General features: G+C 43.9%; 1 protein-coding gene across 4 annotated transcripts in view; it reads right to left on the minus strand.

Moving 5' to 3' along the window:
* Positions 1-20,156, minus strand: part of arhgef37 (Rho guanine nucleotide exchange factor (GEF) 37) — a 147,672-nt gene that overhangs the window by 96,042 nt on the left and 31,474 nt on the right. For 2 of the 4 annotated variants that reach the window (XM_080774327.1, XM_080774328.1), the window contains 3 exons: positions 19,891-20,086; positions 17,909-18,081; positions 8,678-12,780 (listed from right to left, as the gene is read on the minus strand). In XM_080774327.1, the coding sequence (XP_080630453.1) occupies positions 12,547-12,780; positions 17,909-18,081; positions 19,891-20,086 (603 nt within the window). In that variant the 3' untranslated portion in view covers positions 8,678-12,546. Of the gene's footprint in view, positions 1-8,677; positions 12,781-17,908; positions 18,082-19,890; positions 20,087-20,156 lie in introns of those variants that run through there. The other 2 variants (XR_013964761.1, XM_080774329.1) reach the window with 2 other exon arrangements.

The raw sequence follows: 20,156 nt of genomic DNA on the forward strand, positions 1-20,156 counted from the left end.
ACATATTCTTTGGGTATGCCAGTGTTAATGCCTCCCTTACAGGGGGTCACATGCCGGTATTCTGAAGCCCGCTATTCCCAACATTACTCTCGTTCACAACCCTGTCTCTTACCCTAACCGCACGCGGGAAGCCACGTAGTTGGAATAGTCTTTCACCCTCGCTGAGATACGCAATTAGGTATAGTACCTTGTTGCAACTTCCAATGTTGTGACCAAAAGGTACTTCACGATCTACCAGTAGATCACAATTAAAGGATGTGCAGGACAGGTAGACCACATGACATGCCTGTAAAAGAATACTAATCCAAATGTATACAATTATATTTTTAAACTAAAATCGCAAAACTCCTCCTCATCAAGAAGGAGCCCGTCTGTCGGCCTGCGCCGGTGGTCCAAGTCTGGCAGTGTGCCGCGGGTTCGACTCCCAATCTCGACGGCCTTTACTGCATGTCACCCCCCCCCCATCTCTCTCCCCATTTCCTGTCAGCCTACTGTCTGTCCCTCTATAAAAAATATAAAATAAAGGCGAAAGCCACACAAAACAAAGCATTTAAGAAGGACCTGTCGGCTCCCTTCATGGCTTCTTAGCAGGCAAACCCTCAACGCAATGCTTTGTGTTCAAGGTCAGAAATGTAATGTGTGAGGCAAAGATCCTGAAAACCTATACTACTTTACATACAGAACGGGTGGAAGACTTTTTTCCTCCCCACTATTTTACATTCCAAGTGTGTTTGTCTTAAATGCAACGGCAGCATACGTAATGGCATACTGTACTGACATACTGTACTCAGTGTACTGTATCTATGAAAAATAGAGATATATAAATAAATGATACGATGAAAGATAATTTTGCGTGAAGCGAGTGCGCAGACTTGACTCCTGACTAAGGGGGGGGGGGGGGTCTACAGTTATAGGACAGACATCCTGTGTTAGCTCAGGGGTTCCCAAATGTTTTCATGTCAAAGACCCCCAAATTGACACTCATCATTAGGCTGCGGACCCCCATTAGAAAATACAGGGACAAGGACCCCTCATAAGAGAAGATTTTCACCGCTCTATCAGTGATTTTCAACCATTTTAATTTCAAGGGCCCCCGGTTTTACCTGAATTAGGCCCCCATTTCTATCTCTGGGACCCCAATGTATATTGTAAAATCTAAATTAATTTAACTCAGAGAGTGTACAAATGGACCCTAACGGGTCCATGTGGTTCCATTTGTACACTCTCAGAGTTACAGACCGATAAGGGTCCATTTGGTTCCATTTGTACACTGAGTTACAGACAGTACAGACCCATAAGGGTCCATTTGGTTCCCAACTATCATTTAGCTGCATGGGGATTGGGGACCCCCTGGAAGTTGGAACTCCCTATAGAAACAGACACACTTCCGTCACTGTTTTTATGACGGAGGCATTTATATTTTACTCATGATCAGAGCTTCTGTTGCTCCAGACTGTATGACGGAAGCATTTATATTTTACTCATGATCAGAGCTTCCGTTGCTCCAGACTGTATGACGGAAGCATTTATGTTTTACTCATGATCAGAGCTTCCGTTGCTCCAGACTGTATGATGGAAGCATTTATGTTTTACTCATGATCAGAGCTTCCGTTGCTCCAGACTGTATGACGGAAGCATTTATGTTTTACTCATGATCAGAGCTTCCGTTGCTCCAGACTGTATGACGGAAGCATTTATGTTTTACTCATGATCAGAGCTTCCGTTGCTCCAGACTGTATGATGGAAGCATTTGAACATTGCGAGAGGCAACAGTCAGACTACAGTATACCACCTATACAGTATACCTATTCCTTCTTCCCTCCAACAGCCCCCTTCCTCCTCCTCCACTTCCTATTTGCACCCCATCCTTTCTCTTCAGCCACCCATTTCTGTCACACTTCCTCATTATGTCCGCTCTCGTCCCCTTCCTTTACCTTCCTCCCCCTCTCTCCTCTTCCTCGCCCCAAAGATGGACGGTCAGCCATCCGGTTGTTTTTACTGGCCATCAAATCAGTGTGAAGAGACAACGCCCACGGAGAGATGGAGGGATGGAAGGATAGAGGGGGATGGAGGAGGCAGATGGTGCATGATCAGTGCAGAACAAGGTCATTCATGGTATCATTTACCTCTTTTGAAGAAAGTGTGTGTGTGTGTGTGTGTGTGTGTGTGTGTGTGTGTGTGAGAGAAAGAGAGAGAGAGAGAGAGAGAGAGCAGATAGGATTGAATGAGAGAGGGAGGGAGACATACAGTACGAAGGAAGCAGTGATATTATCATGGTAGCCTATACTACTATAGCCTATGTCTCACGTGGCACCGATTCCATGATCATCAACGCGTATCACACGTGTGTGTGTAACTAGCTTGCCACGCTATTTTCACAAGACAGCCAGTGTGGATATGGTAATACTACACACACACACACACACACACACACACACACACACACACGAGGATACATTGGAAGTTTGGGCTTAGGCCTATTTGTTTAAAACATTTCAAAAATGTAAATGTCAATTAAAAGTGCTTTACACAAAACAATTAAAGAGCAAATTAATTATAGAAGGACATTTGAATTTAATCAAAGTAGTAGTTCGGTTGCTGGCTTATGTAGTCTATATGGGAATGCAGTTTTTTTTTAAATTTTATCGCAATATCTTCTTCTTTTTAGATAGATTCTTCTTTTTGGTCTTTAGGGTGGTCTTGCTGCTGTGTTACTTTGCACACTGTTGTATTTGTCCCAATAGGTATGGGAGTTTTTTGTCGTTGGTCAGTTTCAAAATCACGTTGGGTGTGTGTGTATTCTGTGGGAAGTTAGTATGTGTCTCTGATGTCTTGGTATAAGAGGTGGTTAGAAAGTGTAGCTCTGTGTTCACCACATTTTATGTGCAGTGGGTGTCTTTCCCTATAGCAAGGCTGTGTTCACCGAGTCTGTACCTAGTCAAGGCTTTCCTAAGTTTTGGGTCTTACTCTTAGCACGTTTTAGCGGTACTAAAATATTGTCACGCATCACATTAAAAAGAGTCCACTCCACACTGGACAGAGTTGAACACCGTCAGCCATATATTCATTAAATCTATCCATCTGTAAGGCTGAGCTGTAGCTAAGCTTGTTTAAACAATAGTGGCAGTGTTTTCATCCAAACAGGGTGAATGTAGGTCAATCAAATCGACTACAATGCACTGTATCAGTGTTTGTGTGTCTGCAGGTTTATATTCATGAAAAACACACACACACACACACACGCGCAATCTCTTTCTATGTCTTCATCTCTTATCCCTTCTCTCGTCTCTATGCATACTGCATATATCGTGGAGAGTGGTAGTGTATACTGTGTGTGTGTGTGTGTGTGTGTGTGTGTGTGTGTGTGTGTGTGTGTGTGTGTGTGTGTGTGTGTGTGCATATTGTTTGTTATACACCATTTCTAAAGGCTCAACGGATTGGCTTTTGGCACTGGACCCACATGGACACAACACATACTGATGAGGGTTTGTTTACCACTGGGAGGCAGGGAGAGAGAGAGAGATAAATACTGAGAAATGGGGATGAGGCTTTAGCCCTCAATTTGTATGCTCTTCAATTCCAAAACATATGGGGTGTGTGCGTGCGTGGCAAAGTTTTGATTTTGATTCATTATGATCTTATTTTGATCATAACACCCAATTACTGTATGTCAATCTCCAGGTTTTCTCCAGAATATGTACAACATTTATTTATTATGACACTATGTCACATTAGGAGTCCACTAGTAGTCTAGTACTAGTGGTTCTCAAATGTATTATTTGCAAGGACCCCCTAACTCTAAGTGTGTTCAAATGGAACCAAATGTAAGTGTCCATTTGGTTCCATTTGAACACACTCAAGAGTTACAGTACAGACCTGTTATGGTCATACAGGGCTAGCTCTTTGTGTTGTCTGGTATTATTATTGTCTCATGTTGTATGTCTGTGGCAAAAATGGAATGTCGACAAAAAATGTCCACCACAAGCCAACATAGCGATGACCCCAGCTGTGCACGTGCATTCAACTCTACACCAAACACACAGCATGCTAAAGACTTTGGCTTTCAAATGATAACTGTCAGCAGACAGACAGACACACTACTCACACAGACATGTGTGCGTGCATGCATGCGTGCGTGCCTTATTGTTTGTGTGTGCGTGTGTTCATTTTCCATCATGAGTTTGATGGTGCCCACATGCACGCTGGCGACAGTGTTGATTTTGACAGCTAATTTTTATTTTAGTCATATAGTCTCATGATGACATCTCATGACAGTCAGTGGTTTATGGTTTTACAGTATATTAGGTCAGTGGTTCCCAAGCTTTTTCATGTCAAGGACCCCCAAATTGAAACTCATTAGCCTGCGGACCCCAATATGAAAAGATATGCCAGGGACCCCCATAAGAGAAGATTTGTACAGCTCTAGCAGAGATTTTCATTTAAAGGACCCAAAAGGTTCTACCTGAATTAGGCTACGGGGCCCCATTTAATGGCATTTCTCTTGGACTGGGACCCCAATGTATATTGTAAAATCAAAGTTAATTTGACTTTTAACCATTTGTTTCCATGTGTACACTGTCTGAGTTACAGACCCATGCATAAGGGTCCATTTGGTTCCTAATTATAATTTATCTGGGGACACCCTGGAACTCTCTCAAGGACCCCACTTTGGGAACCACTGCATTAGGTCTCTCAACAGGAATAGACTTGTGTACGGCTGATACTGTATGAGACTTGTATACTTTCAGCAAACCTTAAATGGATGGTGTTTAACAACCACAGGAGGTCTCGTGCAGGACCACTAAACATAGTACCCTCTGGAATGAGTGTGTAACTATAGCGGCCCTCTGGAATGAGTGTGGAACTATAGTGGCCCTCTGGAATGAGTGTGGAACTATAGTGGCCCTCTGGAATGAGTGTGGAACTATAGTGGCCCTCTGGAGTGAGTGTGGAACTAGTGGCCCTCTGGAATGAGTGTGGAACTATAGTGGCCCTCTGGAGTGAGTGTGGAACTATAGTGGCCCTCTGGAGTAAGTGTGGAACTATAGTGGCCCTATGGAATGAGTGTGGAACTATAGTGGCCCTCTGGAATGAGTGTGGAACTATAGAGGCCCTCTGGAATGAGTGTGGAACTATAGTGGCCCTCTGGAGTGGGTGTGGAACTATAGTGGCCCTCTGGAGTGGGTGTGGAACTATAGTGGCCCTCTGGAATGAGTGTGGAACTATAGAGGCCCTCTGGAATGAGTGTGGAACTATAGTGGCCCTCTGGAGTGGGTGTGGAACTATAGTGGCCCTCTGGAATGAGTGTGGAACTATAGTGGCCCTCTGGAGTGGGTGTGGAACTATAGTGGCCCTCTGGAGTGAGTGTGGAACTATAGTGGCCCTCTGGAGTGAGTGTGGAACTATAGTGGCCCTTCTCCATCTTCAAAGTTGCCCACCCTTGGTGTAACTCCTCCCCTTCCCAGCTTAATGAAATCTACTGCAGTTCCATTCAGTTCCGGTGTTGACCAGCATGCGGCAGTGTGTGTGTGCGTGTGTGTGTTGAGGGGATCCTGCACGCTGCAGGCTGCGTTCTATTTTTAGCTGAGCCCCAGTTTGGAGGCCGAGATATTTATAGCATCAGCTCTGTTTGCCGTCATACTGCAGGAGCCATCACTCTCACACACACACACACACACACACACACACACACAAGGATGAATGAAGTAATGTACGTATATCACACAAACGAGTGCATCTTATTACACATGATGAATGAACGATGCATGAAAGACAGATGAGGATGCACTGATGCACATAGAAGCCTGCTACGATTAAAGGAATATGTACTACGTCAAAAGTATTTTGCGTGTGCGCGCACGCCCTTGCACACAGTCATTCTGAGGGCACGGTTGGCCTAAGGGTATAGCATATATCACTGCATTAAAATTCTGCTTGCAGAAAAAGAATGTTAAGCTGACGACACAACCACCTTGCATACTGTTCTGACAGGGATGTACAGTACTTCCTGTCAGACAACATGCTCATACAGGCGAAAAATGTGGTCATGTGCGCCTCAAATATGACGTAAATTTGTGGCAACAAACATTAAATGCCTCTGACAATAAAGGGAAAATTTACGTCATGTACACGAGCAAATCGGCTAACCTATCACATACATTCAATTGTTCATGAGATGATGTATGATGATAAGAGCTCCCCTCACTCCCACAGGGGTGATTTCTTTTTTTACACCTTTGTGGGACACCGTGATACGATGATGTATAGGGCATTGGCTTATGAAAAGTCACACTCGTGTGAAGTGAGGGACGTTCTTATCATACATCATCACAATCCGGCCAATCACTTTTGGCGTACTCACTTTTCTGTCCTCACATTTTCAGCCCTAAGCCATTCAAATCGTCGCTATGGGGTACACACACAGACAGACACACAAAGCTGGGCACAGGAGGGGCTCGCACACCTCAAAAAACACAAGAGGAAATATGGAGATAGGTGGTTTCTGACGACAGCGATATGGACAGAAATCACCATGTGTGCATGGTATAATCAAACTGGCTACTAGCCCTACAGTACAAGCCAAAACATTGAACATCGGGCATCAGAAATGGATGCAGCTGCCCCCCGGGTTTTCTGCCATGGAAAGGTTAAAACTCATCTTAGAGGGGGCTTGCTAGAATACCCTGCATGTAATTCCATTGTTTCCCATGAAGTCTTGCTTGAACTATGGGCATAAATTCCTGTGGTCAGTCATTCAATTTGATCGAGTGATCCGTATCGGTCAATAATAATGTGGGAACTCAACCTGACAGAAATCTGAAATGTTGAATTCCAAAACCCCAAATCTCGGCCACTCGCTCACTCGCACTTGTCATTCCAGCACGGTGCGGTTATGGTGAAATATGTGACAATTGTGTAGACAACATCATCACATAATGTCAATGTCCGAACGTAAATCACTGATTTGTTTATTAGCAGCGTTCAACCAAGCGGTATTTAGTCCACCAGATTGGACACGTATTTCGGCAGGTCACCAATTTCACCGTGCCATGCTAAAGTGACCGAGATGTATAGCCAAATTCCAATACCCAAAATCTCGGCCACTCTGTGACGTCCACAAAATTGTCACATATTTCCGTGGGTCACCGATTTCACCGGAACACCACCATTGCGGTGGATACAAAAATTATGGCATGAGCAGGATTCGAACCCACTCAACGCAGGAGGTATGGATTGAAAGTCTAACGAGCCATGTTACGAGCTGACTGCTGAATGCTTTTGGGCGCGTTCAGAAACTTACTTTGTGCTCTTTAGATATAGCACAGTAAACATACAGTCAGTGTACACACATCGAAAATCAACACGGCAGAAAACAATGTGTGACTCTTTTATTTTCCTGGGCCGAAGTAGGCCCAGGAAAATGGTCGCAGTTGTTCAGAAATAGTGTTTGTTCTACGCTGGTTTAGCTGGCCTTCGTTGACTCCAATGCAATATCTATTCCACAGCTGCAGTTTGCCTCCCAGCGTGAAGAATCTGTCGGCTTGAATTGCTGGAAAACACCTTAATTGAAACACCTGTGTGTTTTGGCATTTTGTGTTCAAAAAGAGTGAAGAGAATGTAAGAACATGTTTTTTTATTAATAATGTGTTTCACGGTTTGTAGTATTCTGTAGCATATTGGGTGTGTGAAAAGTGTTGTGTTAGGTTTGTAGGTCAGTTCAAAATATCTTTGGCAACAGTCACAAATGAGCAGGCTACCAAATAGAAAAAAATAACCACATCGTTAAAAAGCAATAAATTACATTTGACAAATTAATGGTATACACTAGCTTCTTAAGAACACATTAGACAGCAGGTTACATGACAAGCTGACATCACATAATTTTGAACATCAACTAGAATGTACATACAGTGTTATTTCAAGGCCCACTAGTTTTGTTAGGTAAGCACCAATACTGACAAAAGTACATTTAAAGTTCTCTGTTGCGCGTGCACACACACACACACACACACACACACACACACACACACACACACACAGTCTTTTACTCCCTCTAGTGGTGCAGTGTGGCTTCATCCTTGCTCTCAAATTCAGCACACACACACACACACACATTATATGCAGGCCTGGCTGTCACACAATTATTACAGAAATATTATTATTATTAGAGATAATAACTTAATATACTTTTTCATAATCGTCCATTTCCACGTAAATAAAAAAGTCCATACATTTTCAAGCATAGCAGTGGTTTTCAACCAGTGGTCCCTGAGGGGGTTCCAGGTGGTCCCCAGCTAAATGGAGAGATGTTAACCAAATGAACCCTTATTAGATCTGAGTGTAAAACAAAACCAAATGGACCCTTCAAGAGTTACATTATCGTTAAACTTCTGCATTACTTAAGTTAATTTACCAGAAGTCTACACAATTAGAGAATGTAGAAGTAGAATTGTTATTTTCATCAATGTTTGCCTGTTATCTCTCCTAATGGTACTGACATCAATACAGCATGGATATGTGGACATTCTTTAGTTTTACACCTCATCAAACGGTGGTCTGTGGCTCAAATGCAGAATAAGTAATGGAACTTGAAATGAAAAGGGTTGAAAACCACTGCACCAAAGCTTGTAGATATCCAACTATTTCTGCTATTTTGTATACGTTTTTTGGCGATTTATTTATTTATTAATTAAACGTGTTCAGTCGTTTGTCAAAACACAAATTGTAACGTTCCATTGTTCAATGCAAAAACAATTAAATAGTCAATCGCAATTATCTGTACGTGTGGACAAATGAATCGTCAGCTCAAGTCAGAAATCGTGACGACGGCCCTACACGCACGCAGACTACACATAAAATGCTTCCTATATCCATGCACGCACTTCAACACTCTCTCTCTCTCTCACACACACACCTCTGACATCCAGATGGATGTGGGCGCTAAGCTGTCTGGGGGGGGGGGGGGGGGCAATGTAACACTGTGTCGTCACTGGTTCGGTAGCATGGCTCATCAGCTCCTCTCCAGCAGCTGAAACCGATAAGTCTGCAGAAAAAACTCTGTGACTCAGAATGGAGAGCAATATCGTGGCTGAAAAATGTGACCTCGTTCCCTGCCTCATGCCCAATTTGAATAACACGCCCACTCACACACACGCACATGCGTGCACGCCACACACACACACACACACACACACACACACACACATTATGGAACTGCCCTCTCATGCCGTGCCTACAAAGAAGGTACATCTTTACCAACCAATCGCACTGACCAAAAATATTGCTAGCAGCTTGTTGTCACACAAGTGGTTAGTAGGTGGTTATATGTAGCATTTAAGACTCACATGTATGTTGATATGCGAGCCTGGTCATGGCTATTGTCATTTAAAGCTGCACTATGCAAACTTTTTAAGCAAAATATATATGATTTTTTTAGAAATCACATAAGGGATTGAAAACGCATTATAGATCAGCCCATCGTCCCTGATTAAAATACTATACATGTACCGCAATGAACTTCAGTGGTCTGCTATATGACCAGTGGCTCAAGTATCAAAACAGTTACTTCTTGCTGCCACTTGGGGCCGCCAAAATTCGCCATGCATGAACATTCTCTAGTAGTGCAGCATTAAAAACAAACAAACATCAAAAGTAGTTATTGCATTTGCCTTTTGCCAAGTAACCTAAGCTTCAATATGAGGCCTCTCTCTCCCATGCAGGTCAGGAGCTGAATGTGAGACTTGAGTCAACGTTTGTAGGTCTCTGAGGATATCAGGAGATGTATTGCTATATGTTGGCTCGCAATGGGTTTTCTGTCCATATCAGTATCAGTCAGTATCAAGGAAGTTAAGGAACTTAAATCCTATTATACTCGTTATACCTTAATTGGCCCACGCCTTTTTATCCCTTCTACACCCAATCTCTTCACCTGATACACAGGCTCAAATACGGGTATGGAAATGTGCTATTTCCGTAGAATGTTTTCTTACATGCGCAGAATAGGGTAGTTAAAAGCAGAGTCAAGACAAGATAAACAGAGCGGACAGTAGTAGGGAAGAGAGGCACCAGCTTTCCGCCTCTGCAAGAGCAAGATTGACAGAGTCTGCAATTTCTTGCCTTCCTCTCTCTCCCCTTTCCTCTCCGTCTTCATTTAGTTTGCCTCCCACCATCCTATTTTCTCTGTTATCTCTCCGCCTGACATTTCATGCTCGCTATTTTTGTGTCCCCCCCCCCCCCCCCCCCAGTTTTCTCTCCAGCCTCCTCTTTCACCTCCGCCATCAGTCCTTCTGAAGCCTAATTGTCTCCACCAGCTAAAGGCATGGGGAGAGATGTTTTTCACTCCGTCCGTCTGTGTGCGTCTGTCCGTGTGTCCGTCTGTGGACAGCTAATCTCTGGCACCGTTTGCTTGATCGCAGGCAAACTCTGCACACACACACTCCCTGGATGCCAGAGCTGAACCTCCGCCACAAAAGTTTCATATGGGCCTGTTAGTGTCATATTTGCAAAACACCATTTTTGACATTACACCTACAGATTTTGTCCAAACGTCATGCAAATTGGTACACAGTCTCTCTATAGCCAGTCAACAAAAGGAGTCTTTCAGATTTTTCATACTCCATCCTGATTGGCTAAGATTGGCTTTCAAAGTTCACATGAGTGCTCCGTTTTGTACAAAATGCCGCAACTCATGAACACATCGTGTGCTTTCCGTGAAATTTTGCACGCACATTCCCACTAGGCCGATGAACAAATGCCACTTGAAACTTATCACAACAGCATCATGGCCTATTCGTTATTTTACCTATAAGTGCACCGATCTGTGTAAAACTTTGTTTCTAAAACAGTTAGTCCCAATACTTGATTCTGATTGGCTGGTTACCGTCACGTGACCGTTGTACATTTCACCGATAACCCACACCTTCAATCACTTTATATAATTCCCAGCTAATTCTGCAGCTCTGTAGCTGTACTGGGGAAGGGGAGCGCTTGATTGCTTTACAAACTCATGCCGTGCGGGCGTCTAAGCACCGCCCGGCTCATATGACTGTGAATGTGTGGCTCCAGGCAGCCCCGTAAAGACATCAAGCACTATTCTCCCGTCACATAGCCTACATGCTGAGCAAAACAAGGAAGTGATGTGGCTCACTCTGGTGGCGCAAAGCGTAGCTACTTTTGTGAATTTAATCTAATGCACACTCCCTAGAGGCCAAGGACAAACCTTTGTCCTGTATTTTTCACATCTGCTCTTTATAGCGCCACCAGGAGGCTGACTTATGTATAACACATTTTTTGATATTACTCCAGATTTAATCAAAATTTCACACAAATCGGTACACAGAATGCTCCTATCCTGAAAAAATGCCCAGAGGAGCACTTTTTCTAGTTCATGCTCTGTCGCACAACACAGACCTGTTAAGCTTTGAGCTCGTCGTAAGTGGGCGATTTCGACGTGATTTTCGCATAACGACGCATTGTGAGCTTGTATATTTTGTATATTTTGTACCCATTTTGAACTTCTGAAGTGGGCCATTCTGCAATAGTACTTTTACTTCTTGATGCAGATAAGTAATAAGTACTTTTACTTGAGTACATTTTTAATGCAGGACTTCTACTTGTAACGGAGTACAGTATACATACTGCAATATAGATCATTGCAGTATTTATACTTTTACTTAAGTAAAACTAAGGGGTACTTTTCCGACCACTGCGTGTCCATTTACATCAAGCTACGGTGAGCACCCATCACTCGGGACATCTCGCTGTAAACACACACACACTTCTCAACAGTGCTGAAGAAAGGTTGGTGCAAAATATATTACAGACAGAAGCACCACTTCAGAGACACACTACACACACACACACACACACACACACCAATAATACTTGGCCCAGCGCACATAAATGCCTGCATGCACGCCCAAAAACGGTTCCTTCCCTCCTGCGAATAATTTCTCTTCCATTGTCTCTTACGTTACGTCGCCGTAAGTGGTCAATCGAGCTATTTGGGGTTCAAATCTCCTTCGGGTTAAAACCTCACACTTCAGTCTTAGCTCTTAGTAAGGGTGGTTTTCAACCACCACAAGCACGATATTGCATCATGTTTGCATCAACAGTCATCGTGTCGGTCTACCGTCATCCTGTAGGTTACTGGTGGAGAAAGTCAAAATGCATTGATAGGGGGTCAATTTAACAGCATCTTCTTGCTGCATACTTTCAGCCCATCTTCTTTGTGTCTGGTTAGTGTTAAAACCCTAATAATATTATCCCATGAACAATATTTTCCTGTCCGACATTATATTGAGCCTCTCCTTCTTCCTCGTTGGCACTGAGGTGCTTTCAGCCTGGAAAACCCTACCAAACCCATTGGTCTTTTTTTTGTTGATCTATGCTCCTTCATAAATACGGGAAATACAATTTCCCACTCTGTACAAAGTGTACATAGCTTTACAGATATCTCAGCCTCCGTCTCTCTCGGAACGCGTCCGTGTGTTGAAACCAATAAGTTACAATCAAGCCGCCTCGTCCTTGGGCCACCTGTGGGCATCCTTAGCGGTAGGGTGCGAAGGCGCGGGTGGGCGAGGCCAGGGTGGGAGTTGTGACGACGGACATGATGGTCAGGTAGTTGGCGGGGACATAGCCCCGCTGGCCGCCCCGCGTCTCCACCAGGTTCCACTCTGGGTTGCCCCGCTTGTCGTAGCGCTCCAGGACCCGGACGGGGTCGCCCGCCCTCAGCGACACCTCGTGATTCCCCCGCGCAGAGAAGTCATAGCCCGCCACCACCTGGGGACGGATGGAGGGAGGGAGGGAGGTGGGGGGAGGGGTGAAGGAGCACCGGGTTTAAGGGGTGGTGACAGGTACGGTGGGGAGAGGGTGAGGGTGACATGATGGGTGATAGGGGCAAGGGTGGATGGAATTGGTAGGATGGGGTGAGTGATGTCAAGTTAAAATTAAATCAATATGTAATATACAAGAGCAGGTCAACACACCAAGATATCCAAAATGTTATACTGATTTCTCTGCCACTACAGGGGCTGTGCTTTGAGTTTAGCATACGCGGAAGCCGGAAGTACACGGCACTACATCGGCAGGCCCATCATACACAGACACATGCAGACCAAACTGACACACTTTGCAAAGGTTACTCAGACAATTTAGACATAATAGCGCGCATGAATGCAGTTCATACAACAGGTCGTTTCGAGGAAGCAAGCTGTTTGGTTGAAACAGCCTTCTAGCCGTGCTTCAAAACAGCATCATGGAACACCTAATTAAAACAAAGAATTCAGCTATGTTCTTCTCCCAGAGCGAAGCAGACTTGGTGGCTAGGCTAGCTAGTTTCTTGGGACATTCGTGGTCGTATAGTGGCTCCATCCGTCATTACAAAAAATATGATTTTTTTAGCGACTCTTAGTTTTAAGGGTAATTGTTGTAAAATCGCAATATTACACTCGAGGGTGTGCGTTACTGTCATTAATGGCACTTCTGCGCTGCTTACAGAACTTGCTTAACGGCTCATTCTTGCAGCAACGCAGGCATGCCATTAATGAGGGAACGCAGACCCTTGAGTGTAATATTGCTTAAATATGACGGAGTAGTCCATGGGGGCTATCAACAGTCTACTCGCCTCCTAAGAGTGGCCTCAGGAGCAGCAATGACATTAGCTCTGCCCTCACAATTATTACCAATTAGCTCTTCATTAGCCTTTTGCTGACAAAACAATGCAGCGAGCACGGCTCTTGGCCGATAAATGATTGGTGCATCCGGGCATCAGTGGAGGAGTAGTGGTAAAAAGTAACTAAGTACATTTAAATTTACGTACTGTACTCTAGTACTATATTTTGTTATTTGTACTTTACTTTATTTCCAATTTCCATTACATTTACTTCTACTCCACTAGCCTACATCTCAAGAGGCAAATGTTGTACTTTTACTCCACTACATTTATTTGAAGACTTTACTTACGTTACTTTGTTGATTTTGATTATAATTACAAAACATCCATTAACCAACAGCTAAATAGGATGAGGCTGGCAGGGCACACAGCGAATCTACTCACTGTGAGCCATTTTCAAATGATCTTTATATACATTTCAAAACTTGAAATGAGACAATACATTATGCATAATGAGCACTTTTACTTTTGTTACTTTAAGTACATTTCGATGTCAATACTTTTTGTATTTTTACTCAAGTACATTTTTAACTCCAGACATGCACTTGTAACAGAGTAGGTATTGATACAAAAATGTGAGTACTGTTTCCCACCACTGCAGTGGAGCAGTGTGGACTGTGGTTGGCTGGAGAGATGTGTCGGCGTTCTGTGTACTGCATATGCGACTACGTGACAAAACCACAGTCATCATGGAAGAGGGAAGCTCAGGGGTGCTAATTTGTGTTCCTATTTTGTTCAGGGGTGCTCCAGCTCCCAGGCACCCCGTAGTCGGCGCCGCTGTGTATATGCAAGTGACTGATTGGATGCCATGTGTGCTCATGATTAGTGACTTAACGGGAGCCAGCTGTGTATTTGAGGAGAGCCAGGGCCATGGTTGATGGAGGTGACAGCCTCCAGGGTGGAGGTGACAGCCTCCAAGGCCACTGACAGACACACACACACACACACACACACACACACACTGCTAGTAAACCTTCACCACTGCAGGCTACTTGGTGTGTCCTGGGAAGTCTTGTGAAGCGAGGATAGGTGCGTCTTTTCTTGAATCTAGGGGGAGGCGTTCTAGCGCGCACGCACGTGCTCCGTTCCGTACCTGCAATTTTTTGGGTACTACATATATGCAGGCGTTGATGTCACGAGGCGTGATGTCAAAAGGCGTGACCATATATGGAGGCTTTGGTGACGCAACGAACGAACGAACGGACAGGAAATGCAGGTCTTCATAGTAAATGCGACCTACAGTCGCAATAATATTGACAAAATAAATGCTTGTAGATTATTCGATTAAACGGAAAAAGTAATTAACAAAATAATCGCTACAAAAATAATCAATAGCTGCGACCCAAATTTAAGCACATTCATGTCTCACAATCCGAATGTATTCGAATGTCTGCATCCACAAGCGTGCCATCTCGCTACACACCCACGCGCTCTCTCTCTCACGTGTGTTTCTAATGTAATTGACGCTCGAAGCATGAAGAGCCGAGTATGGAATAATTGAATGACAAGGCTCGACCGTTGGCCACGGCAATCCACTCGGCAAGGTTAAAGACATCATTATTACACATCCCATTAACACACACACACACACACACACACACGTTTGACAGGCAACACTGTCATGTCAATGAATAATAGTCCCTGCAACCTGTACTCCTCCCACCAGACCTGAGCACTTATGGGGGCCATACACCCCTCAATGTACCACAGGTCAAACGTTAACCCATTCTGAACGGGAACCCGTTTTGGTGTTATAGCATCATGTTGTGCTTCAGCTATTGAAAAATAGCAGATCTACAAGCTCGTAGCGCGCCACCGAGTGGCGCGCTACGAGCTTGTAGGTCTGCTATTTTTTTGAAAAATCAAAGAACGACTGACATTTTTAGAATCTGATCTCAGGTCAGAATGGGTTATAATCAGACCAGTGTGTGTCCACATGTGGAAACCTCGTATGAATCTGATCTCAGGTCAGAATGGGTTAAACCATGCACCCCTCAATGTTCCACAGGTCAAACGTTAAACCATACACCCCTCAATGTACCACAGGTCAAACGTTAAACCATGCACCCCTCAATGTACCACAGGTCAAACGTTAAACCATGCAACCCTCAATGTACCACAGGTCAAACATTAAACCATGCAACCCTCAATGTACCACAGCCTCCACAGGTCAAACATTAAACCATGTAGCCCTCAATCAGGGCTCGACAGTGCGACTAGGTACTCGCATTTGCGACTAAAAATATCACTGTGCGAGTTGTAAAATTCAATTTGTAGCACAGGTGCGACTACAGGATTTGACCATTCAATCGTGATAAAGACAAGTCTCTGTCTACAGCAAGTGCACATTCTATAGTCGTGGTTCTATACCTAAATTTATATTTCTGAACGGCAGTGTCGTTCGCCAAAAAGAGAAGAGCTACAAGCTAACAACGTTCATTTGAAGATCTGTCCCCTTTGCTCCCACCGCCCCTCCCCTCCCTGTGTTGCTGCTCCGTGCTCTTCCCTGTCAGCGGCAGACAGAAAAGAAGTCAGAGCGAACTCAACGGGATAGCATTAGCATGATAGCACAGATTCAGAAGGAATTGCTTGCAAAGTTTGTTTGTAATGTTCAAAGTTCAAACGTATCTTACTTTTAACCAAACGCGGGTGAAACAGCGTGCAGCCGTGCACGCACGCGCGCGCACACACATGGAGTGGACGGATTGATGTTTATCAAAAACAACCCTTGTTTAGCGTTTGCTTACAAAAGCGTGTGCCCAGCGTAAATGATAATGCGAATGACCGAACTGGCTGGATTACCGTATTAATATCAGTCAGTCAGTCAAAGCCAAGGAGAATGTTACAATACTAATTCACCATCGAGCAGCCTCTGCACTGTCTGAATGGCACACTGACATGATAGAACAGCAGGATAAAAACGGATAGCCTGTCTATCCATCCATGAGCAACATATTATCCATCTAGCTCTGGTCCATAGCTCAAATGTGTTGCACGTATTAGAGGTATGGAATGGAACAGAGCTACTATCGATCTATCTACAAAGTATTAGCATAAAACAAATTGATTATATATATATTATATGAAAACAAACATAACAATGATATGATGAATATAACTATTTTGTGATAATTGCTGAAAAGATAGTGATATAATATTTTGACATTATTTCCACCCCTACCTCATATCACTTCATTAAAGAAAAATCACACCCATGTTAAGTGAGGGGCGCTCTTGTCATCATACATCAGATATCATCTCATACTGGCCAATCAGAATGCCTGTTGCCTGTGATTGATTAGCTGATTTGCTCGTTTACATATGACATACATTTTCCCTTCAATGTCAATGGCGTTTAATTTATGTCATATTTAGCAGAATTTTGACGAAATTTCTCTGTTGATCGTCAATGGCTCATTTTGAGATGTGTGGGGACAAAGGCTGTATATAGGAGGGGCTAGCGCCCCTTAAAAATACATCATTTTTCATCGTGCTCCTAAAATAATTTGTGTGCTACTAGATTTTTCAATTTAGGCGCACACGTGCTACTTGGAAAAATGCTAAGCGTCGAGCCCTGCCCTCAATGTACCACAGGTCAAACGTTAAACCATACACCCCTCAATGTACCACAGGTCAAACGTTAAACCATACACCCCTCAATGTACCACAGGTCAAACATTAAACCATGCACCCCTCAATGTACACAGATTAAACCATGCACCCCTCAATGTACCACAGATTAAACCATGTTAATCTCAATTATCGTACCAGCAAAAATAGTGTTAACACATTCACTCCCTTACACAAGTTAATTGATAAAGACAGGCAGATAAGGCAGATCACGACCGGGTGATTCTTCAAAGGTTAGTGAAAAACTCCCGCAGTGAAGGTATTTTCACGAAAAAAATCCGCTCTACAGTGGGGGGGGGGGGGGACAACATGCAACAGGCCAACAGCACGTGCACCAAGGCCCCGCTCGATCATGACTGGAGGAATGCCCCTCTCTATCCTAGCATAAAAAAAAAACGTAAGGTTTTTTGACCCCAGGGGTTAACTGGGGACAGGGAGGAACTCCTTATATGGTCAGTGTACTCTATATATGGGAGGATTATCACACAAAAAAGTGATATTTTAATTAAGCGAAATCACTTAATATACCTTTAAATTAAATTCCATTAAATTCAATTCAATTCGCCGTTCAAGCAGAAGAATTACGTAGCCCAAAATGTGGATTACCTGGAAGCAGGGCAGGGTCAAGGTCGTCATGGACTGGCTCTCTGGGGTAGAATGTCTCCTCATGGTGGGCCCGCCCACTGGCAGGTGTAGGTGAGGCGATGGCGATGGGGGGGGATCCTCTGTTGCCTGGTGATAGCGCACCAGCTTGGAGGCGGCAACATACCCCCTCGGGCCTGGACAGAGACACACAATAGGAAACAAGAGCCTGTCAGGAGAACTGCTCATCTCTCCAGACGGATTCCGCAGAATCTGTCAGCACCACCACTCCAAACACGTAGCGTTGTTGTTAGTGGGAATGAATACAGAAGCACCCGGGAGGAAGTGGACAAAGAACCAAACCAATTTTATTTTGACCCATTCAGGGTGGGAACCCCTTTTGGTGTTTTAAGCATTTGGTTATTCTTTAGCTATTGAAAAATAGCAGATCTAAAAGCTCATCGTGTGGCACCGAGTGCTGCGCTAGATCTATTTTTGAAGAATCGCAAAAATGTGGCGTAAATCTTTTAATATATATTATTTCAGAGCGAACGTTTTAACTCAAATCTTTACTTCTGGAAGGGTTCCCTGGAACAACATATTTTCAGATGGGGGTCCGCAGCCAGAAGAAAGTAACTAAATAAATTTACTTAAATACAGTAATTATAAAATACCCGGTAAACTGGGACCGTTTTATTGCTTTTCTAAAGCAGTTACAAAAACTATTCTTAATTCACAAAAGTAGCTACACTTTGCGCCGCTTTGCGACCACCAGAGCGAGCCACAATTCCTTGTTTTACTCAGACGGAGGAATAGGAGGTGCTTGATGTTTTTATGAGGCCGCCCGGAGCCACACGTTCACAGTCATAATTATGAGCGTGGGCGGTGCTTAGACACCCGCACGGCCAGTGTTTGTAATGCAATCAAGTGCTCCCCTTCCCCAGTTCAGCTACAGAACTGTGGGATAAATGTAACGCAGCTGGAAACGATATAAAGTGATTGAAGGTGTGGATTATCGTGAGATTTACCATGGCAACCAGCCAAACAGAATCAAGTATTGGGAATAACCGTTTTAGAAATTGAAATAAATGTGCGTCCAATCTGCATTTGTATTTAGATACATAAAAGCACAGTATCTGTGCATCAAATAGTAGTACTATGCAATTTCATGGCAATGACAGCAGTCCACCAACAGGTGGCTCCACTAACCAACTCTTTGGAGAAGTAGAATCAGTCAGTCTTGTTTTTGACAGGAAATGTTGATTTTAGTTTTAGTCATAGTCTCTTGAATAGTTTTCATTTAGTTTTAGTCACATTTTAGTCATCTAGTATGTTTTAGTGTTAGTCTAGCTAGTTTTAGTCGACTAAATATAGTTGACTAAAATGTATTTTGGCCGGCTTTGATGCCTGATTTTACACTAGATCTGCTATTTTCAGCATGCAACCAAGTGTAAAATGACTTATACTGGATCTCTTGTCCACTAGTCCCTTCCTAACATTTATAGTCTAGTTTTTATTTGTTGATGAAATTTATTTGGTCTTAGTCATAATAGCTTAGTTTTCATTTCATTTCCATTTAGTTTCCGTCAGTGAAGAACGGTAGTCGACGAACATTTATCGTCATTGTTTTAGTCGACAGAATCAGTAGCATCCTGTCATTAGCTGTTTTCACCATCTCCAGTGAAAGGAGGTGGGTGTCAAGTCCTCATGTCATACTGTAGCTTTAGCACTAACAGTCTAACAGTGACTGCTTGCACCGTCATCTAAAAATGCAAATCCAGCAACAACATTGGTGTTGAAGGATGGGAATATGTAGGTTCTGGTTCTGGTGCAGGAACAAATCCTCAAAAAGAGCCTAAAGTACCTGTACTTTTAGGTCCCAGTGGGACGTGCCTCGAGGACCTCACTAGGGACATGCCCGAGGGCATATCCTTTCGTTCTACAAACCCATTTGTACTAGTAATTCTGTTGGTCAACCAAAAGGTTATACTAATGGTCTCTCTTACCTCCGGCGTCCACCAGCCACCTCTTTCGGTCCCCTCGGCTGTCAGCCTCGCTGACGATGGCCACCAGTTCGCCGCGGGCCAGGCTGAGGTCCAGGTCGCGGCTGCCCACCACGGCACTGATCACCTGGTAGATCTTTCCGGAGCCGTGCTTCTGGGTCAGCTGCTTCAGGCGGCGCTGGGACGACGGGCTCAGGGGCTGTGGGAAGCAGAGAAATGAACCCATTAAGGACTGGAAGGCATCTGTGTCACCTTATAGCTTTTAACCA

This window comes from Protomyctophum bolini (genome assembly GCF_963924005.1).
Source record: "Protomyctophum bolini genome assembly, chromosome: 10".
Lineage (NCBI taxonomy): Eukaryota > Metazoa > Chordata > Actinopteri > Myctophiformes > Myctophidae > Protomyctophum > Protomyctophum bolini.